We start from the raw sequence: 23,145 nt of genomic DNA on the forward strand, positions 1-23,145 counted from the left end.
TATCATGCATGCTGCGTCTGCGTTAGCCATTGTTTAGGTCTGGTTGAGTTGGGTCAAAACTTCGTCTCGCGATTTACAGGCAAACTGTGTAATTAGTTTTTTTCGTCTATATTTAATATTTTATGCATATGCCGCAAGATCGATGTGCTTAAAAAATTTTGGGAACTAAAAAAGGCCTTAGTTCACTCCAAAAACCAAAAACTTTTTAAGATTCTCCGTCACATCGAATCTTGCGACACATATATGGAGTATTAAATATAGATAAAAATAAAAACTAATTGCACAATTTGTCCGTAAATCATGACAAAAAGAAATTGGGAACTAAACAAGGATGTTTGCTCGTCATTTCCTTTCTGTCTGTTCTCATTATTCGTCTACGTTATTTATGTCAGTTGTACTGACTATCCTTAAAGTACACATAGATATCTTTTTACTGATAAAAATAGTTGTATATAAGCACAAGCATGCATGAAATTAACCCCCCCCCCCCCCACCCCCTCACCCCCGCAAACCCAAAATGATTATCCTAGAGAATTGTCTACCCATATTTGCCCTCCAAGGGAGATCTTGCTTTTTTGCATGTTGGATAGATTACCAGATGAAATTAATTTCTAAAAGTTCTTTGCTGCATTATTGTTGGTTAGAGCATTATTTTGGCGTTTTGGCCAATTTTGTACAACTAGCTTCGGGATGTCCAAAAGCTAAAAGCTTCTGACACCTAGATTTAGGGGCGAAGCTACATTGTCATCAGGGGTGCAAATGCTTGACAATGTATATATATATGCACTCCATGAAGTAAGAACGGTGATTAGGTCCAAAATTTCACCATATATACACCCCCATGGAAGATGTCTATGCACCCACAGGCTTCACCACTGCCTAGATTGTCCAAAAGGTGAAACAAATTAATGACCTATGAGACAGAAACTCACGTTTATACACTCTCTCATGAATATATATGTATGCAGGCACACTCTAGTAATCTATGTTATGATTATGATCTCCATGAAGTATGGTTAATTACATTGAAGGTTCTTCTAAGGTCTAACAGTCATTAATTGCTACAACAGGGTTACAAAGGCGGCAGGATCAAAGTTTATGGAAACCGTGTCGCAAGGCAAGTCTCAATAGGGTTCATCAGAAAATTTAATGGCATTATATATGCTCATGTGGTGCCATATTGATGAAAAGAGTGATGATAAAAGTTTTATGGGAGTTGAGAGTGTTTCATATAGGGATGAAATTCTTCTGCACTGTTTTTAAAATATTGATATTGATGTGTTGAAAACTAAGCCATGAAACCTCCACTAAGACTAGCCTAATCACATCACTGACTGGTCCTTGCCTCCTTGGTGAATCTTCTACTATGAACCATCCGAGAAGACTTGTGTGTGATATACACAACGAGAACAAAACACTCCTATTGGCTTTGTTAATTCCTGACGGTTTTAAAACTACCAACAGAAATAAGAATAATTCATGTCGGTTTTTAGCTCATTCCCGACGGTTCATGAATTTTCCTTAGTCCGGTAGTGGATAGACATGGATACTCTATTATCTAGCTAGGTGTATAGAAAAATTATGTATCTAGAAAAGATATTTGACTTATAATCGGGAAGGGAGGGAGTATTTGTTTCTGGATATACGCGCTTAATTCAGCCCTTAGTGGTGCCAACTTTTTTTTTGTCACCATCGTAGCCTACTAGAGTAGTGCTTCAATTGGCATATGCAACCACCACAACCTGTGGTTAACAATGTACTGCTCCAACAACATCTATACAGATTAGATGTATAATGATTCATATTTAGTGGTCAAAATTCGCCCATATACTACAAGTATAGTGGCCAAAATTTCAATTTTTGGTGCGGCATTTTTCCAGAAGTGTGTCAGAAAAACAGGGGTATTATTATTATATAACTAAATAGAAGGCATATAGAATGCTAAATTGTGTGAGCAATGGATGTACAATGTCACTATAGTTATTTTTTTCTTTTTGTTCATTGTATAAGCTGCTGGTTCACGTAAATGATCAAGACAAACGAAATTCTCGAAAGAAAAAAAAAACTCTGGACTCGGATTCATTCCCGGCAGGGCCAACTCAAGCTTTCTTTTCTTTTCTTTTAATTTTACGAGGATTTTTTTAAGCTTCCGTGACCTTGTTGCCCACTATATATTGCTTTGCATGATTCAGTAACATCAAGGATTAATCCTTGAGAGTTTTCTCTCACGGAAACGACCTTTCCGTTTTTCTTGAAAGAAAAATAGCGCGAGAAACTTTGTGATATTCCATTAATTTTCAGAAAAGACCTCGCAATAATCAATCAGACTCCTTTTTGCGTACTCCCGCATGAGTGGAGAACAGCTTACACCAAGACAAAAACGTCACCTTTGCTTCTAACTAGGACCACACATAATATCATCTGTACAATTTCGTAATGAGCTAGTAATCATTATGTATCTATATTCCAGCTCATATATGTGTGTTCACTTGAGCTAAGCGGTCACTACTTTTCAGCCATGAAATAGTGTTTTCTTTTAAAATAAATTAACATCATCATCACTTTTTACTTTACTGTCTAAGAAATTTCATATCAGCTAGTGCTCCATCTCTATCTTAACTTCAATTGTGACTTGTTAAAGAAAAAATTTGAAACTTGTGCAAACTTTAAGAAACTTGTGCAAACTTTAATTAGGGGATTGCATAGTTTGCAACCAAAATTTGCATGTCAAAGGTTTGTCGAGCAAATATTAGGCAAAAAAAAATTGCCAAAGCAGGTTTGACAAGCCAAATATGAGAGGTTAGCAAAGTTTGGTAGCAAACCAAATAACAATCGAAAGCATGACTTCCCAAATCTTTGGCTCGGCCATTTTTTAAAGAAGAGATCTGGTCACCAGATATATAATTGATTTCGACATATTTTTTTTCTCGAATACGCAAAAGATTTATGCATCATTGTATTGAGAAGATGAGTTTAAACAAATATATAATGCGCTTCTATCGAGCGCCGAAGGAGATCGACCTAACACAGCCGAAGCTAGACCATCCTAACAAAAGACCTCATGTATCGATACTACATAAAAGCAGTTGTGTGGCCTAGAAGGTGGCATAGTGTCTTCGCGGCTGCCTGGATGGTGCCTTTTCAACGGCCGGGAAGAGCTCAAAGTGCCTCGGCGTCGGACGCAGTCAGGTTGTTTTCAAAGAGCTTGTTAAAGGCCTTCAGCTCCAAAGCAGATGGCACAGATGGATCCTTGGTGTAGTCTATACATTGTATGATTAATACCTTTGAAAAGGTCCTAATGGCTAGAGGAGGGTGAATATCCTAATAATATTTACTACAACAACACTAAAAGCACTTAATTAGTAATTAAGATAGCGAAGTGAATTTGGCACTAGCTCTACAAGGGTGATGCAAACCTCCAACCCAATCTAGTTTATATATTCTCTAAGGAAGCACACCAAGATTATGTCACTACTTATCCCTAGGTGATAAGCTAAATAAGAGAGCTACACAACTAGCTATCAAAGTAATGCTAAGAAGGGTTAGGATTGGTATACCACCGCGTAGAGGAATGAGCCAACCAATCACAATAGAGAAAACCAATGAATTCCAATCATCTTGGAATCAAATAGTGACACAATGATTTTTTTTTACTAAGGTTCACTTGCTTGTCGGCAAGCTAGTCCTTGTTGGGGTGCCGCACAACCAGCACAAGATGAGGATCACACAAGCCACAAGTAATCTACTAGAGTACCATTTGGCTCTCCACCAGAAAAAGCTCAAGAACCCCTACAATCACCACGATCAGAGCCAGAGACGATCACCAAGTGCATCTAGATGCAATCTCTCAAGCAATGCACTTAGATGTTCTCCCAAACTCATAAAGAAGATCAAATAATGATCCTAATGATTGGGGATGTGTTGGCTAGGTTTACAAGGTTACTATGTCAATGAAAAAGGCCAAGAGAGAGGGTGAGAGCACAAGCTGGCCAACCACTTTTTACAGCCCCCTCAAAAGAATAGAGTCGTTGGCTCTCTATTCTCGCAGAAAAAGAGGCAGAAAAAGAGGCCACCAGATGCTCCGGTGCGAACAACCAGACGCAGACCCTAACGTGATGTCTGCCATGTGTCCTCTACCTTTGAACGTCGCGTGTTAGATCTCAATGCTTAAGTTCACACCCGACGCACCGACCGGACTCGGCACCTAGTGTCTAGCGTCTGATAGTTACTCAGAGAGGTTCCAAAATGCTCAAACTCACACCGGACACGTTCGTTGCATGCTGACCGGACGCACCCTAGCGTCCGGTGTAACACTGCTCGCACAGACTCTCGCTGTGTGATTGAACGCTGAACAGTGTTCAACCAGCGTCTGGTGAGCAATGTCCCTACATCCGGTGCTCAACTCTAGGTAAAACTCTCTGCGCACTGCAAGTCAGTACATACTGGACGCACGCCCAGCGTTCGGTTCTCACGTCTGTTGCTTCTGGTGTGTATTTATTAATAAAAAACACTCCCGTGACTTCTCCGAAACTCACCTCCGGCACAATGAAAAATAGGCACTTCATTTTCACGAAAACGTCGAATCCCGCCGAGAGGATCCCAAACCTCTCTCTACCTCTCAAACTCCACCTCCTTTACAAATGTGCCAACACCACCATGTGTAAACCATCATGTGCAAGTGTGTTAACATTTTCTCAAAGAAGTTAGCGCACTCGATCACTAGATCCTAATACATGTGCAAAGAGTTAGAGCATCTAGCGGCACTTTGACAACCATATTTCGATACGAGTTTCACACCTCTTAATAGCATGACTATCAATCTAAATCACTCACACCCTCTATGGTGTCTTGAGTGCAAACCCAAAAGCTCCTAACCAATTATACTTTTGCTTTGTGCTTTTTGTTTTTCTCGTTTCGTTTTTGGGTCAAAATCCAAATTTGAGTTCAGAAAGGTCATCTCGAAAATTATCCAAAGTTTACCCGCCTTCTCTTTTTGCACTCTCATATTTCTTTTCATGCACACTAGTCCCAGCAGGCCAAAGAGAATCTTCTTCTATTCGCTCATGTGGAAGCAGTGCCAAAAGGTCTTTTGTGGCTATCAAGCAGTTTTAAATATCCATCACTCCTCTCCCCTTCACTACTCCCCCTCCCTCTCACCCTCATCCCTCTTCTTTAATTTCCCTCTCCTCCCCTGCGCGCCTAGCTATAGACAGCTCCGGCAGTCCTCACCACCTCAGGTGGGGGCGAGGAGGTGATCCCCCACCCTCCTCACCGCCATGCTGCCAAGAAGGCAGAGCATCTTTCACCTCGGGGAGGAGGGTGGCGCCTCCGCCGTGCACCACCGCGTCAACGTCGTCGGCGCGTCGTCGTCGTCCATGGCCATGGGCGGCCGGCGCGCGCGCGAGCGCGAGCGTGAGCGCCTCGTCGTGGGGCTCCAGATCCTGGTGCACCACCACCACCACCACCACGGCCGGCACGCCCACGCGCACGCGGCGAACGTAGTCCTGAAGCAGATGGTGAGGCCGCGCGCCGTCGCCGTCGCCACCGCTGGGTCGCGCCACGGCCACGGCGGCCACGCCTTCTCCTGCAGCTTCCTCAAGGCCTGCTTCCTCTGCAAGCGGGAGCTCAGCCCTGACAAGGACGTGTATATGTATAGGTATATATACATATATACATATATATTTATCAAATCAACGGCCCTGCACATAGTAGACGTACACGCGACGTGCCGCCGGCGCCGGCCTGCGTCGTCGCTGATGAGTTAATTCGCTGACGCATGCGTGTATGTGTCTGCTGTGCGTGCAGAGGCGACCAGGGGTTCTGCAGCGAGGAGTGCCGGTGGCAGCAGATCCTGGTGGACGAGCGGGAGGCGGCGACGGCGACGAGCAAGCAGGAGCTGCAGCGGCGAGGGCAGGCGGCGGGGCAGGCCCGCCACTACAGCCCCCACCCCACGCCCATCCGGGGCAGGCCGCCGCCGAGGAAGACACTTGCCGTAGCCTAGCTAGAGGTCCTTCCAGTCGCCTAATAAACCGATAGCGCTGAGAAGGACGAAACAAGTCTGATGGTGGATGACAAGAACAGCACTACTACTGCTGCTACTAGCTAGTACGGTCTACTACTGGAGTGAAGTGTGGTTAAAAATCCACTCTTCTAATCACCGAGAGGATGAGCACTACTAGAGGCGTCACCATCAACCAATAACCAATGAAGCTGCAAGTGTATATATATATATATATATATATATATATATATATATATATATATACTGTATCATAAATATATAGTGATGTGTGATGCATGCTGTAGTTGTGGTTATATATACTTATTATATCATATATAGTGATGCATGAGCTGAGAGGTGGGGTTGGAAATAAAAAGGGACTTAGCTACCAGCAGAGAGAGAAGTTGATTGGGTGTTTTTTCTAAAGCTTTTTTTGCATGTTGCAATCTTGAAGCTAAAGCTGTACTGTAGCATGCTCTTGTTACAAAATTACATCCAGTTGATTTTTCAGTAAAGCATGGGAAAGAAAGTGGAGGCATGCAGGAACAATCCAGAAGAGTATATATATCTTGTTTCCTTGGTGCGTGTCTCTCAGATTCGTTAGGTTTAAGTTGTGTCCAACGTTAACGCGTGAGGCGTGTGACCGGCCGGAATTGATTCCGGTCACTTGCTAAGTGGCAGCTAAAGAGGATGCCCTCTGTTTAATTCCATCGATACCTATAGCAAGCAAAAGGAATTTAGGAACTGGACGGGACAATAATTGCCGTATTGCATCTCCAACTTTTTGCCTGGGAATTCAGCAGGAGGCTACGTGTTTCACGAACCAAAGAAAAAAGGTCCGGAATCAGAATCAGCCCTTTTCGTTGGATGTGGGCCCACCTAACCTGATTTTAGTCTAATTTTTATCATAGTCTAATTTTTCTCCACTTTTTCTATACTTCAGGTGCATGAATTTTAAGGTAATTTCTGGCAACCCTCTTGTACCACCACCTAGTACAAGTAATTTATTACTTCTATGATTTGTTATTTGTCTTTGTGTTACAACATATTAATTTTTTTTCCTTGTCTTCCTATAAAAATAAATCAAATTGTTAATTGTCTTTGTACCAATACAAATTAGATTTTGTCGAGTTTGTGGTTTTGTCTAACGTGTTTTTTATCCTGGTACCAAAAGTTGGAGATTGCGCCTATAGAAATTACAGTAAACAAAATCTGAAAATTTAATATAAAACATATGCAATAAATGTCGCTTGAAAGGAAACTAAAACTCAGACACCTGAATTTTAGCAAATCCTATTTTTCTCTTCAAACTCTATCTAAAACCAAATATCTTGACCTCTCAACTCTCAAAAACTATTTAAATTGCCTCTTTACACCGAGTAGAGGTGGTTTTCAAGACACGGGTTCATTCTTTTTAGATAAAGAAGCTCCAATAAATACCTGATAAGTTTTTGAAATCATGAAAAAAGTCTTTAAGCTTCTAAAATTTTTTGGGACAAATCCTAGAAATAGATTGGAACGACAAACGCAAATATAATATCTAGGGATCGGAAAGTATCTCTAAATGCTTCCAAAAATTATATTTACCACTAGGAAGAAGTGATAAATACTAGAAAAATCTAGAAAACTTCCCAAACATTTATAATCAATGTCTAAACACATTCTGAAAACTTCCCATAAAGAGTATGAGATGCAACCATATGAATGCAAGCCTTAAATGAGTGTCGCATCCTTGCTACTTTCACCTTTTTTTGTTGTTGTGTAAAGGTTTTAAAATGCATTATACATTAATTAGATTTTTAGGGAATTTTCTAAAACAAATTTTAATTTTCAAAAGCTTCTAGAAATATTTTCATGAACTCTAAATATTTTGTTTCAGTTTTTTGTCCCAATATAGCTCTAGGATTTTTCTTACAATTTTATAATCTTGAAGACATTTTTGTGGTTTTATTAATAACTTATTTGGTATTTACCAAATTTTTATAACTATAAAAACATGATAAAACAGCCTTGTGAACCGATAACCCAACTCAGATAATTTAAATGGTTTTGATAGTTGAGAGGTAAGACTTCTGAGTTTCCGAAAGTTTTTAAGATTCTCGTCACATCAAATCTTTGAACGTATGCATAGAGCATTAAATATAGACAAAAACAAAAACTAATTACACAGTTTGTCTATAATTTGTGAGACGAATCTTTTGAGCCTAGTTAGTCCGTGATTGGACAATAATTTTCAAATACAAATGAAAGTGCTACATAGCCAAAGTCAAAAATTTTCGTGAATTAAACAAGGCCTAAGTGGTTGTTTGGATCTCTAAAATATAAATGTGTTTTAGCTAAATGAGATTTAAAGAGGTTTTTAGATAAACCAGTTTTGAGTTGGTTAGTTAGTCGTGAGTCTAATTAAAAATGTGTTTGGATGGTTCCTGCTACAAACGAACGCGAGTATTATGTTTGGTTTGACCGTATTTTCTGGCGTTGGGTGCTTCAGCCTCAGCTCGGCAAGATCATGGATTCCTGGTTATCAGAAAAACAGTTTTACTAAAAACGATGCGGAGCCGTTTTTATTAATACACATTTTTTGATTTCCGTGGAAAATGAATTCATCTTATACGAGAGTTGTTAGAAGATCCAAGCACAGATTTACAGATAGTAGTTACAGTAAAGCTAGCTGTAGGGAAACAAATCATCAAGAAACGTCAAAATCCAAATACCTCTGAAATTGGCTTAAGCTTATCTACCAAATTTACCAATCATTTAGCACTATTTTTTTATAATAAATCAGCGAATAATCATCATGACTTTTTAGCCGAACAAAGAGGACCCATGATAACCCATAAAGTCTATGAGTGAGGAACTGTGAAAGGCCCATGGGCTGGAACTTGGCCAACACGTCTGTCTGTTTCCATCCATCATCATCAACGAACGAACTCCCTAACCCACTCCAAGAAGTATTACGCGCCGCCGACTCGCTCTCCCATAAGCCATAAACGCCGCGCCTCACATGCAAACACAGCAACCACCAAAACCCTAGCAAGCTCGTGCAATCATCTCCCATTGACCGTTGCAATAAGCTTTCCCTAGCTATTAGCCCCGAGCAACGATGATGATGGCAGCGCGCGCTCTTTTGTTGTCATCCCGTCTCGCCGGCCTTTACGAGCAGGAGGCGGTGAACTGCGGCGGCCGCCGGGCGTTCAGCGCCGCGGCGACGGCGGTGGCGCGGAAAGAGCCTGTCGAAGCGGCCGGCAAAGCGAGGCCGGCGGCAGCGGCGGATAAGGCGGCGGCAAAGATGGAGGAGGAGTCCTTCTGGATGAGGGACCCCAAGACGGGCTACTGGATGCCGGAGAAGCACCTGTACGACGTCGACGCAGCCGACCTCCGGGCGCGGCTGCTCTTCTCCAAGAAAGATTAATTCATTAGTTGACGAAAGAGTCCCCGGGATGATCCCACAGAGTTTAGAGTTGAGACGACAGATTTGAGATGCAAAAACTTTTAAAATTTTAACATTGTAGCACTTTTATTTGTATTTAGTAAACAATGTCCAATAATAGACTATATAGACAAACTGTACAATTAATTATTTTTTATCTATATTTAATATTTCATGCATATGTCGCAAGATTCAATGTGACAGTAAACTTTTGGAATTTTGAAAGGATCCAAACAGGCCCCTTCCTTTCAATGCATCATGCCATGCATGCACGATCAGTATACAGTATGGTTTTGTTGGTCGATCTTGTAGCCTGTTCGTTGTACGCGCGCGATCGAGTTGACGTGCAAAACTGCAAAAGAGATTCGCTACCAGTACATGTGCATTGCTTATGGATTTTGTGTAGGCTGTGTGACGAACCGAGCGTCTGCATTGGATCTTCAACATTAAGTGGTTTTTGGATGTCTAAAATTTTAAACCTGTTTTACCTAACAACATGGTTTTAGGAGAACAGTTTTGATTGGTTGGTTATTAGGTAGCGCGAGTTCTATTAAAAATGTGCTTGGGTGTTTTTACTTAAATTGGTTTCCAGCCAAAAGCGGGCCAAACATATTTTTAGTAAAACTCATGCTAACGAACCAATTCAAAACTAGTTTTCCTAAAATCTTGTTTAAAACTCATTTAGGGTGTGTTTAATTCCCTATGGAATGCAAAATATAAAATACCAAGTACTTTGAAATGATGAAATGCAAAATACTAAATTTTTCATGGGTGTTTTTAGTTTCATCCAAAATACCAAAATTTTCAGGGTCCAAAATACATAAAGTTGCTCCTTTGGGTTTTTTTGGCTCTTGAAGCCAAAATCCAGAATGCAAAATGACAACCATTTTGCTAAAAAAAAAAGATGGTGTTCAGTTCTATTCTATAAAATGGTGAGCCAAAAACCCAAAAAAATTTGGTCCAAACAGGGAATAAACAGACCCTTAGCAAAAACAGGTTTAAATTTTAGTAATCCAAGTTTTGAAGATTCTAGTTACTAAAAGTGTAGTGTAGTCAATACAACTTGTAGTTGCTTAACACAAGTTCTAAAGATTATGGGTGCTAAACAATGTTTTTGAGGCGCCACGTCGGACGCTTAGGCGACGCTATATACATATTATAAGGCGTTGTAATATAGGATTTTATATACTACTGCAGCGCATACATACCTCGCTTGCCATGTTGTTGGCTACTATCTATAACTCTTATAAAGCTAAACCCCACTAGATGAATTCTCTCTTCATGCAAGGTGTCCACATCATTCCCACTAAATATTCTATCTCTTCATGCAAGGTGTCCACATCGTTCTCCACTAAGTCCATGTCATCTCATATTAATTACAAAAAATGACCATGTCATCTATATCATGTAAAATACTTCAAATCTTTAATCTATTAACATATAAGTCATGTACATACACTATTTGCTTCATCACCAATTAATTCCTCTATAATGTAACCAAATATTAGTTTTTGTTATATTAGCTTAGCAATTTTTTACTAGATCTAATATAATAAAATACATGCAAGTCAAATTTATATGACATACATAATAGACTAAATACCATATAGTAATGCTATGTATATAATGATTTATTTTAAAAAAAAATCCCTCACCAACTCGCGGGGAATTCGCGTAGTATAAAAGAAAGCAAGGGCATTACCAATAAGTATCATACTAATTGTTGTGAAATAACGTCTAGTCCCAATAGGCATCCATTCATTAATGATCTCATCCGTCCGTATGGATCCGTATGACGTCCGTAGGAGTAGTTAGGATTAGTGTTAGAGATTAGCGGTTAATCATGTCACCAAAAGGCATGTCCTTCGGTGAGCAGTTATGTCTCTTGGAGACATCCCTTTACATCTATATAGATCAATGAAATACAACAGTAATTCCAAAAAAAATCATTGTTCATTTACATTCACTTTCATCACTAATCAAAGCAAGAGCCTTATGATTTTTGTTTTGTAAGTAAAGTAGTAAATAGTAAACTAAAGAAAGTATCCCACTATGAAAGAGGCAGACATTATACTAATCAAAGAAAGATCCTTATGCTCTGTGACAACCCATAAAATATAAAAAGTAGATATCAACAGTTCATCTTATAATATTCAGAGCAGAGTATGTACAAACACACACCATGAGAAAAAGCAGAGCAGAGTGCAAAATAAATATTCAGAGCAATGAAGGAGGCAGGGATAGGCATGCAACATGAACATACAATATTCAGAGCACGAGACATACAATTTTCATATCAAAAGCAAAGCACGAGGCATACTATATTCAGAGCAAAAACAGAGCACAAAGAGCAGATAAACACTACAAGAGTACATGCCTGCGAGTTAGCCTATGGAAGATCAGAGACAGAGAGGAGGCAGGGGACATACTAGGCAGAGGCGCAGAAGCGAGACGGGCGAGCAACTGTGGACGGGCGGACGGCCAATGGAGGCAGAGACTCGAGGCGGACAAGCAGGTGCAGACTTTGAAGACTCGAGGCGGACGAGCAGACTGGAGGCCTGCGGACTTTGAAGTCTCAAGGTGGACGAGCAGACCAGAGGCCAAGCAGAGATGCAGGGCTAGCTCTGGCTCCGCGGCAGGGGTAACCAACCGGTGGACGAGCAGAGGAGCAGCGAAGCGGACACCTACCGACTGCCGCCTTCTCTCTTCCAGCTGGCCCTCTCTCTTCCTCTCCCCTCGCCCTCACTCGCGACCGTGGTAAAGGCCTCGCGCGGTAAATTTCCCGCGCGAAGGGCCTATCTACTTGTCGTGCCATCGCAGTTCCCGTGCCCTCAATTTTTGTCACGAACGTGCAGTAGATTTCCCGTGCGGCCATAGTCTTTTGGCGCCCTTCCCTGCGAACTGGCATCCGGCGTCCATTACGGGCTGGAGGCGTCCACCCGATGCCAATCTACTCCTTGTCGACGCCTAACTCGATTAGGCGGACGCCATACCAGTGCAGGTCATGGTGCCCCTGACGCCCAAGCCCTCTACAACGCCTTGTCACCTAGGCGACGACTAGGGAAAGCCTCAAAAACAATGGTGCTAAGTGTATTTTGAAAGCATCAGGATTTAGGATTTATGTAAGACAAATCTAAAAACCACTTATGACATGCTCATCTAGCCTCACATGTAAGACCATGTCATCGTACAGTCAAGATGACACACGAATGGTTTAGTATAATTTATGATGGTTTGTACTCCACGTAATATAATTAGCAAGTTTAGAGTGCCAAAAATAAATTTTGATGAATGGTTTAGTATAAATTTTTATGATTTAGACTGCACGTAATATAGTTAGCAAATTTCTGGTGCCAGAAATACATTTCGGAAGTATCCAAGATCTATAAAAAAATAGTAGACAAGTTCAAGGACCACAATTAAATTTACTCAAAAGAATTATACCATAGCAAAACACATCTCTTTTGAGGTTATTACAGACAAATTGTTTTCTGCAACACAGGAATTTGTTAGCGCGCCTAGATTCAGGTTCCTTTAGAACGCAGGGATTTTATAGGAATCCTACAAGGAGCACCTAGATTAGGTACCTTTGGAACACAAGAATTTTATAGAAATTATACAAACCGTACAGGAATCAGGTCATTTTAAACAAAAAGCACAAGAAATAGGGAGGAAATCCTGCATTCCAATTTCCAAAGGGGGGGCCTTCAACTGTTGCAGGAACACATACAAGTAATCAAATAACAAGATTTGGACATGAGTTGCCGGTGTATCAACTTTAAAACTTCTGGATCATATTCAATAATACAGGTCAACACTACAATCTGCACATCCATAGCCACTATTCTCTACCCACACCATCACCCCTAAGAATTGGGGGGTAACAGGTGAAAAATAACATAAGCTAATTGACATATTTCATGGTGCAGATGCTGTATATTCTATGAGTCATTGCCTACTTGTACAGGCAATGGTGACTTCGCATGGCTACAGTGGGGACAAATGTATTCCAGCCCGCCTGTCTTTGAGTAGTCCTGTTGTCACAGCAGCCACGTCAATTTGTAACCTAATTTTCTAGAATTCCTCAAAGGAAAACAAAATGGATGCTTTGGGATCAGCAAGAGTCTACCTTGAAATTGCCTAGCCCTTGCCGTCTATCACAGCCAAGGTGGGCCCATTCTCCACATACTCCACAGTTCACCCAATCACCCAGATCACTACTGTAAAAACATAAAGTAATATGTTAGAATCTACAGAAATGAAAAAAAGAGAGACGTCAGATATACTAGAATGAAATCAGATCCTCAAACCTGTGGCAGATCAAGCAACATTCCACTTCAATATCGTCATGTGCAAGTTCATATTCCAGCAAGTATGTCTCATAATGCCTTTTTAGGGTGTTCCCAACACCCTGAATGTAAAAGAATGCATGATTAGAGTTTTAGTATAATGTCAAATTAACCAGACAGCCAGATTACATGTTCATAATAATAACTGAGTAAACAATTGGCATTGTGTACTCCAAATAGCCGTAGTGCAAAAAACTATTTTAAAATACATTTTCTATATGCTAATAAATAACAGGGCAAATCTGTGTGTTAACATCAGAACTACAAAAATATAATATAATAGCATAGAAAATAGCAAATTTAAAATCTTCCCGCTTTCTCAGTACAATAGCAAGTAAATTAAACAAAAACAAGCATACCGTCATTTTGTTTGTAACTGTATGGTTGCGCATCTTTGAAAAGACTTGACCTTTCCAATTTATGCCATTGCCTACATGAAAGCCACCTCGGTATACCACCTGGATGATGACAATTCAGAAAATTTCTCAGCCAAAACATTTCAGTGTCACCAGTTTTTCTTTAAATGGCAATATTTTCTGGGTGATAACAGTACCTCAAAGATTTTTCACATTGATGCTCTTTTTTTTTCTAGAGATGTGATACTTTTTTTCTTTCAATGGGAGTGGGATTATCCCAAAGCAATATTAAAAAATTGGCATTCAAACTGGTACATGAGAACAGCAGTGTGCAACTACCTCTTTGTATAAATTATATAAATCAAGACGCTTTGAATTTAACACTGCATCAGGAAATTCTGCCGGTCCTCCCTGAGGTACAAGTCGGTCATGGCCCCTTTGAAGTAGGAACTGCATGACATCTTTCAAGAAGTCTTCCTGCAAAAGATAGCACAAAATGAGGGGATATTTACTAGGAGGATGTTTCAGCACAAAAGGAAACAAAAGGATGGTCCAGAAGTGTACTTCAGAGCAAATGTTGATAGGCAACCGATTGCACTCATGCTTCTTCATTGGCAGAGGATTCAATGGGATTGATGGCTGAACACGTGATGAGGATGATGGTGACCCGGATGATGATTTTCTTTGAGTCACTTTGATAACAGGTACTGTATTGTCCTTTACAGGAGGGGCTGGTAAGCTAGGCTTAACTGGACTAGCATCATGGATGGACTGAGCAAACCCCATAAAGGGATGCATTTGTTGCTTGCGAGAGTGGGGAATGGGTCTCATTGTTGCAGGCTTTAACCTTGGTTTCAATGATGATAGGGACATCTTATTATCCCCTCCAACTCCTTTGGCACCAAATGACATCTGTTTTGACTCGATGCTTCCAGTAGTTCTATCCTTAGTAAGGGATGCTGACCAGCTTGATAGATGGGCATATGAGACATTTTGAATAGCTTTATCTTTGCACTGGTTAGAGCAAAAGAAAAGCAGCCGATCAGCATCCTGCCTATCAAATGAGGACACTGGTGTACCATTTACCCAAGCAATTCCAAGTGCAACCAAGCTTCTGTAACAGATTTCTGGCGCAAGCTGTTTCAAGACCTAGGCAATTAAACATAATCTTCATTAATAGATGAAATAGGATCTGTTAAAATATAGTTATGGAAGGAAATTATAATCGAATCAACACCATGGGAAGAGAAAATAAAGAACACAAACTTGAAAACTCAATAAATTCCCTAAAACAGAAATCGACTCAAAACAGCAGCGCACATTCTACAGTTTGAAATTTTGAACTCCAGTATGAGATACTTTTCTAAGCAAGCAGCAACACTAGGCCTGGAGTACTAAATAAAGCTCAGGTATACAAAAACTAACAGCTACTCCCTCTGGTCCAGGCATCTTCTAACATGGCATGTCTCCTAAATTACACTTTGACCATTCGTTTATTTTATATTATACTGCTTATTATGATTATAAGCATATGATTATTGGATGGTACGTTTGATTACAAATCTAATCTAATAGTATCAAGTTTGTACTACAATAGTTAAAAAGTTGTTAGCCAAATTATTGGTCAAAGATTAGAAAGTTAGACTCTTGACCTACGCAAAATGCCTTATAAACTGGACTGGGGGAATATAAAATAAAATAGGGTGCCAAGATCATTGATGTCTTATCATTTCGTTAGAGCATGAACAATGGGGGTACTAGAGGAGACGCTTGCAAGAGTGGGGGTTTACCCTATGTCATTTCACCCAGGTGCTTATAAACGGACAAATGTTTAAGTTTGCTCATGGTGCTTAAGTGTACTACTTCTGCCCTGAAATACAAGGGCAAGATTTGTCCCAGGTCAAACTATTTTAGGCTTGACAAAGTGTATAGAAAACAGTATTAACATCTACCACATCAAAGAGGTAAGTTATGAAAATATATTTCATAATGTGATGACCATTGATATCGTAAATATTGTTATTTTTTTCTATGAAGATGGTCAAAACTAGGATAGCTCGATTTAGGATCCAGCTCCCCAAAAAATAACATTCGACTTGCATGACATCTAAAACTTTTATTCTTCAAGGCAATAGCAATTTAGGGTAACATATTAAGAGGTGCAATGCTAGGTTTTCAAAAACCTTCAATGGGAATGAGTGGACTTAGCACTCTTTGGCAGGAGGGATGGGATGTAGCAAACTCAAAATCTCTTGTAGTTCAACACGAAGGGAATACTAACAAGGTACTTAAGTTTATTTAAACACCCATTTGCATTGGAGGAATTAACATTAACTTTTATTCGGTGCTCATTGATGTAGTGATATTCTATCCCGTTAAGCACTCATGTTTAATCATCTTGCATGGTACATGCCCTAGATGCTTTCACAACATAATTTTAAACATAGAGAGTGAAATGTATAACTAAAAGGGCAAAACAAAAAAGAAAGTTAAATACAAAGGTATGCATTAAATGATAGCTGAAGTAAAACCAGAAAACTTCATTAAAACTTTGAAGAAGAAAAAAAACCTGTGCTGCCCATTTAGGCAGGGTTATCCAGACTTCAAAAGTAGAAGCTCCACAAGCCACACACATGGAAGGCAAAGGTTCATATGATGGCTTGTTATCCTCAGTATTCGATAGAGCACGAACTAACTGCCTCTTCTCAATAATTTCATTCTTGATACGGCTCTCTAGAAGCTGCATATGTTGTGAAGCAACATGAGTTTTTTTTTACATCAAAATATGGGCTAGGAGATGCTCCATCGTTGTAGAAATTGATACCTTATCATCAAAACAAGTTTGGGCACTGGCAGAAACAAGAAATGACACGTGTGCAGAACTGCAAGTTGAGATATCGCAGCGCATTGTAACAACTCCATGTGGAAGATTTTCAGCTTGAAGAGGTGGAGGAGCACTAGAAAGAGAAACAATGTGGAGCTTCAACTCTGAACAAAATGAACATTTCTAACAAAAAGAGTATTTTATAGTTTGGTAGTATATACCAAATAATCAAAAAAAATTAAAAAAAAAAACTCTACCAGTATCATTTTAAAAGAATTTAACTTCATTTTCCATTTGGTTCACAAATCATAGGCAATACAAATCAAGATACATTGGTTCCTTTTATATGCCTTCAGGTTTGTGCTTAAAAACATGATGAGAGCCAAGAATACAATGCAAACAAACATTCGGGGATAACAAAATATTAATATAAATACTAAAGCAAAAGGCCAAGACTACATTATAAACATGATCCATTCTCAAGTTATAAAATGTTTGATGCATGCATCATAATTTATGAGATATGTGGCTTAATATGTAATGAGATACCTGGATCGGCTCTGAAGTTTACTCGCACGAATCTGAGGAAAGTAAAAAAAAATCAATCATCAAGCAGGTCCTAGCAAATATGATGAAACACAAAATAGAATACTAGAACTTTATAAAAATTAAAGGATATTTATTGAACAAATCTGACACTGAAGACACCACTATCTAATACATCAAAACAATGCTTTTGTTGCTTATAGCAAACCAAAAGCAAGAGTCAGACTCAAACACTAGTACTAACTTATGCATCCGTTTGCTATACATCATATTTTACTGGGATTCACAATAAAAGTGCAAGCCAATAGTTGTAACTCGTAAGCAGCTAGTGGGCAGTCACCCCCCACTTGTCATGTGACTATGAGAGCAATCCATTCCACCAGGGCACCGTGGCTGCATAGGATCAACCGGCACATTTCCTTTCTTGTTTTAGTTACTATTTTTAAGTTTCTTACTTTGGGAGACGAGGTACCTCTAATCTATATGAAACAAAAGCAGGTAATGTGCCCTGAAATGACTTTTAGTAATAATTTCAATATATGAATATTCTGATTTACAATGATGTGATAACTATATGCTGCATACAAATCAGCATGCCTAGTTCTAACATAGCTACCATTCGTTCCCATAGCTCCTACGGTAATACTAAAAGTTTGCGATATCATGTAAAGATTAACCATCTATCCATAATCTCAATACTTCTAGAATGTGCTCCTGATTACTACAACGATGACCACAAACCTCAATATTCAACAGCGCAGTCAAACCATCTTCTAGTGCGCCCAACAAACATGCATCCTGAAATTGATACAGTTTGCAATCATTGATTGGAAACAAGGTAAACATCTAGTGATGAGAGAAAAACGAGGTATAACCCTAAGCTTACCAGGGTGCATGGTGCTCCACAGACAAGAAATTTCATGTTCACATCTTCATCATAGATTCTTATAGGTGGAAAACCTTCAGAGCAGCCTTCTTCCTTGTTCACTTCATTCCCAGCAGGGATGACATTTATTTTTGGGGCATCCCCTAGTAGGCAGGGGCCAAGCTTAACACTTTGCACATAATTATTTCTTACACAGTATAGTCGAAAGGAGGCATGTGCAAGTTGAAATGCATCCCATGTATGGCTGCAGGAACTATAACCAGGAATGAAACTGTTAGGTGTGAAACAAAATAAAATGGCACTGATCAATAATACTTTATGATGCAATACCTCTCAATGACTGACATTAACGCATGACGAAAATGAGATGCTGTATAAGACGAAAATGAATTCCTCCAATATACCACATATGGTATCCCCTGAGTGAAAGAATGCCGACATCACATATTCCACAATTAGCACCAAAAAGTCCAAAAAAATAATAGCCACTTTGTTTTAGGGAAAAATAGCTTATTAACACTATAAATTATCTGAAGCATAAATGGTGATATCTAAATACTACCAAAAAATTATAAACATTCAAACAATCAGTACCACCTATATTTATTGAAATGAGATACTCTCTCCGTGCCAAATTGTAGCACCTTTTGGCTTTTCTAGATACATTACTTTTACTATGTATCTAGACATAGTGTATATCTAAGTGCTAACAAAAACTATGTATCTAAAAAGCCAAACTGTCTTACAATTTGAAATGGAGGGAGTAACATACTATAAACATAAGGGACATGACTTCTGCAAAATCTAGAAACAAAATAAGCGAAAAGGAGGGAAGAGTGTGCACTAACTCCAGAGTAACTCTTGCAAATGTACAACAACCAATTCCTTAAAAAGAGATAGACACAATTATTGAAAAAAGTACCTTTGAATGAAGTGACTGCGCAAGCTTTTCGCCAATGGGAACCTCCAAATAAACCTGCATTAACATTTAACATGTTAATAACTATATTGCAAAAAAAGGAACAAAACCACACTATAGTATTAAATTATAAATTAGATTAAATGCTCCCGCCAACCAGCTTTGTTAGTTGTATAAGCAAAGAAATCCAATATTCATCAGCATATATGGACATGGGCACCGCTTTGGTGCTTTTTCTCTGTTTGAACATGGGCATCAGTTTCGTACTGCATGCAGGAATTGCTCCCAAAGTTAATACACTGTCATTGTTCTCTTGTTTATTTAAAGCATGTGTGCAACATGTGCTAACGGCAGGCAGACACTAACAGAAACACAGCATCCTCGCCATTCTCTCACTTATTTAGATAAGACGCTTTTACTCCGCCAGATTAATGCATTGCGGGGAGGACACTTCTCTATTTGGTCTCTGTGTGCAGAGAGTTTATACGTCGATCATATTTAGATGGAGGGAGCAACAGACATATACATGATCTCGATTATATTTTGGATGGAGCTTGCAATAGCAAGACACATACAGGATTATAGAAGATACTTAACAATAAGATAGATGCTACACGAAGCATCCAATCAACATGCAACAAGATCACATACCCATTAATTTAGCCACATCAATTAAGTCAATAATGCAAAGTAAAACTCAGCAGTTTAGGTCACAATACCAAACAAGAGCATTATCAGAAGTTCAGAACAGACCAGTAAATGTAACTTTTAAAAAACCACAGTTATAGCCAGAGCTAAGGTAATAATTCCCTGGAAGTCACAAGATCATGTTCCTCCCTCTCTCTTCAGATGAACTCCTAGTTCTTGACTGGTGCAACACAGTTATAGTGTAGTACTGATTGTCATGCTGGGCTCCCTTTTTCAAGGCTCAAATATGAAATTGTAAATTGATGTGCACTTTTGCACCTCATGTCCACCAGTCAAGTAAGAACAGATGATAACACTAAATTATAGCAACAAATACATGCTATTTATCTATTCAAGAAAAGCTTGGAGCTTACCATGGTCGGAAATGGTGGGGTGATGAGTGAAACAAACATCTGCGGGTCAGATAAATCGGTATCGCCCCAGACAAGTGTCCCAATCTCCTTCTCATTCTCTTGCTGCTGCCCTTGAAGATACAAGAAGACAGGATGCACCGCCTGCTGTGCCTCTCTAAATTGCTCCAAAGTGGGATTGATTAGTGTGTGCACCTGCATCCCCAAAGTCCAGTTTTAGTTTGAACTTATAACTCAAATCAAAAAAAAAACATCTGCCTCTACCACACCACACAGCAATAAGAACTGACCTCCAATCTCCCAGACGAAGCGAGCTCCGGGAAGGGGTATGACATCCGCACTCGCTTTGTGTCTGGTGCCAGGGGAGCTGGCGTCTGCCGCTTCTCGGCAATCTCCCCACAAAGAACAGCTAGGAGTGTGCAGTTTCGCCCGGTGTTCTGGACTTGAGGCATGGCTGCAGAGACAAACTAACTGCCGGGCCTCAACTCAAGTCAACACTGAACCTGCAACAGGAAAATTGGAAAACGGGTAAACAAACACCGCAAAATCAAAGGAAAACCCACCACCAAAACGAATCAATCCACACACCAGATGAGCAAATCGAAGCCCAGGGCGGCGTAAGGACGCCGCCGATGGCGTAACCGGAAGCAGGTAGCTTCGATTTATGGGGTAGGAAGAGCAAAGCGTGGGGAGGACGGAACCCTAATCTAGCCGCGGCAACAATAACACGATTTCCCAACCAGAATAGAAGGCAAGTGCGGTGGCGGATCTGTGAATCGAGCACGACACGAGCCTCCCGTCCCAATCCAATCCAATCAAATAAACATTTCACCGATTGTCGAAAAAAATTATAACAAATCAGTAAAACGGCACCAGATCCTCCCAGTTCCCAGTTTCGATCCTCGCATCTCGCAGGGGTTTAACACCAAGCAGGTAGGGATCCAAAGGAAGACGAATCCAATCCGATCAAATAAACATTTCAAGGATTGTCGAAAAAAATTATAAATCAGTAAAACGGCACCAGATCCTCCCAGTTCCCAGTTTCGATCCTCGCATCTCGCAGGGGTTTAACACCGAGCAGGTAGGGATCCAAAGGAAGACGAACCTGGGGAGAACGTGTGCTGACTGATGAGGGGGGCAGAGCAGAGGGCGAGATGAAACGCTCGGATTTGGGATATCGCCTCGCCTTGTAGGCCTTGTATAGGTGGTGCGCGTAGGTGCGGAATCTTCTGGCCGATCCGCTTACTCCCCCGTTCCTGTGTGCGGGCTCGGCAACGAGGATTTCATGACGATTCATTATTCCTGTGGATTGAAGAGGGATAGAAAAAAACAAGGGGCGCGGATTAATTACCTTCTGGATTTGGAATCGGGAATGCGAGGAAGAGAATGAAAAGGATTTTGTTTCGATCTACGAAGAGATGGATGATACCTGCTGCGGCTGAGGCTGCGGATGCCGCTGCACGAGGCCACGATCCGACGCCGCTCTGGTGTCGTTGGCGCGGTGGATTTTCCACGCGCTTCGCCCAATCGAAAGTCGAAACTGCCTGTTTGCTTGCTCGTTGCTTTGGCACCGCATTCGCGGCCTGGGATGGGACTCATGCGAGCGAGCGAGCGTCAGAGCGTGCCGTGGCAGCGTCGCGCTGTGGTTTCTGGGTGCTGTTCGCGAGATATGTGCGCCCAGCAGCTCCTCGCTCTGGCGTGTTCTTCATCCTCTCGGGCTTTTTTTTTTCCCTTTTTTTATGAGAGAAGTGACATCATAAATAATCCAATTTCTCGATTACAGAAATATAGGACAAAATATACCCACTGTTCGTTTTAGTCCAAAACAAGGAATTGAGAAGGGTTTCCTAGTGAAAGTCCTCCTCAATCAACTCCGACACTTCTCCTATCTTATGGTTCGGGACTTGTTTAGTTTAAAAGTTTTCGAGACTGTAGTACTTTTATTTTTATTTAAAAAATATTGTTCAATTATAGAGTAGTTAGGCTTAAAAGATTCATCTCGTGATTTATAGGTAAACTGTGCAATTAGTTTTTATTTTCATCTATATTTAGTGCTCCATGCATGTGTCGCAAGATCCAATGTGACGGGGAATCTTGAAAAGTTTTTGGTTTTTAGGATGTATGGTAGCATAATTTTTATTCGGAGTCTTTAAGCATTCAAACTTATAAATTGGTGTTGCAAACTGATGAACATGCCTCGCTATCCTATGAGTTATTCTATTGACCTATCATGGAATCTTACAAAACTCAAAATCTTATTTCTCAAGAGTATCCCTAAGTAATTGACAATCCGAAAACATGAAATCACACCAAACAAGTTTCATACATTTTTGTGTAGTAATATATGGTCATGGGTCATTAGTTATAATGTTATGTCATCATTTCATGTTGTTGTGGCGAAGTAATAAGGAAGGAATGTAAGAGATTGGTTTTATATAAGTGAAGCTAGGTATATGATGTCTCTAGGATTATGAAACATATTGAAACAGACATTGGTTTCATTCCATCCTACTTTTCGCCAAATTCTATGTGTCAAACTTAAATGTTGTACTAAAAACAACCAGATAAAACAATGCATGGGAAGGAGTTGTTTTATTCATCAACTCGAAAGCACTCTAGATGGCAAGGCATTCTTAGAAACAATAAAATAAAACATTCGGTTTGTTTCTCAAGAAACATATGGGCAATAAATTACTCTGGAATTAACAAGAGTATTACCCCACCTAACTCTGATGATAATCAATTAAATACTCTTTTGCACATGTAGAGTATTGTC

At 40.1% G+C, this 23,145-nt stretch overlaps 3 protein-coding genes across 5 annotated transcripts; 2 read left to right on the top strand and 1 right to left on the bottom strand.

Moving 5' to 3' along the window:
* Positions 5,118-6,198, top strand: LOC8077879. Its single transcript, XM_002444407.2, has 2 exons — positions 5,118-5,656; positions 5,806-6,198. Exons 1-2 carry the CDS (start codon positions 5,277-5,279, stop codon positions 5,999-6,001), a joined length of 576 nt encoding a protein of 191 aa, XP_002444452.1. The 5' UTR covers positions 5,118-5,276; the 3' UTR covers positions 6,002-6,198.
* On the top strand, positions 9,105-9,413 carry LOC8077880 (late embryogenis abundant protein 2). Its single transcript, XM_002444408.1, has one exon. The coding sequence runs from the start codon at positions 9,105-9,107 to the stop codon at positions 9,411-9,413; it is 309 nt and encodes a 102-aa protein (XP_002444453.1).
* Positions 13,097-22,077, bottom strand: LOC8077881 (AT-rich interactive domain-containing protein 4). Of its 3 annotated transcripts, none has more exons than XM_021464672.1 (17): positions 21,799-22,077; positions 21,475-21,625; positions 20,660-20,872; positions 20,373-20,564; positions 19,315-19,368; positions 18,723-18,811; positions 18,393-18,645; positions 18,248-18,304; positions 17,510-17,541; positions 16,961-17,093; positions 16,706-16,876; positions 14,701-15,285; positions 14,476-14,613; positions 14,140-14,238; positions 13,742-13,842; positions 13,561-13,651; positions 13,097-13,465 (listed from the first exon to the last, which is right to left on the bottom strand). In XM_021464672.1, exons 3-17 carry the CDS (start codon positions 20,819-20,821, stop codon positions 13,373-13,375), a joined length of 2,250 nt encoding a protein of 749 aa, XP_021320347.1. In that variant the 5' UTR covers positions 20,822-20,872; positions 21,475-21,625; positions 21,799-22,077; the 3' UTR covers positions 13,097-13,372. The 3 variants fall into 3 exon arrangements, with proteins under 3 accessions (XP_021320347.1, XP_021320345.1, XP_021320346.1); XM_021464670.1 differs by having other exon boundaries at positions 21,475-21,671; XM_021464671.1 differs by lacking the exon at positions 21,799-22,077 and adding an exon at positions 21,721-21,735.

This window comes from Sorghum bicolor, chromosome 7, assembly GCF_000003195.3.
Source record: "Sorghum bicolor cultivar BTx623 chromosome 7, Sorghum_bicolor_NCBIv3, whole genome shotgun sequence".
Lineage (NCBI taxonomy): Eukaryota > Viridiplantae > Streptophyta > Magnoliopsida > Poales > Poaceae > Sorghum > Sorghum bicolor.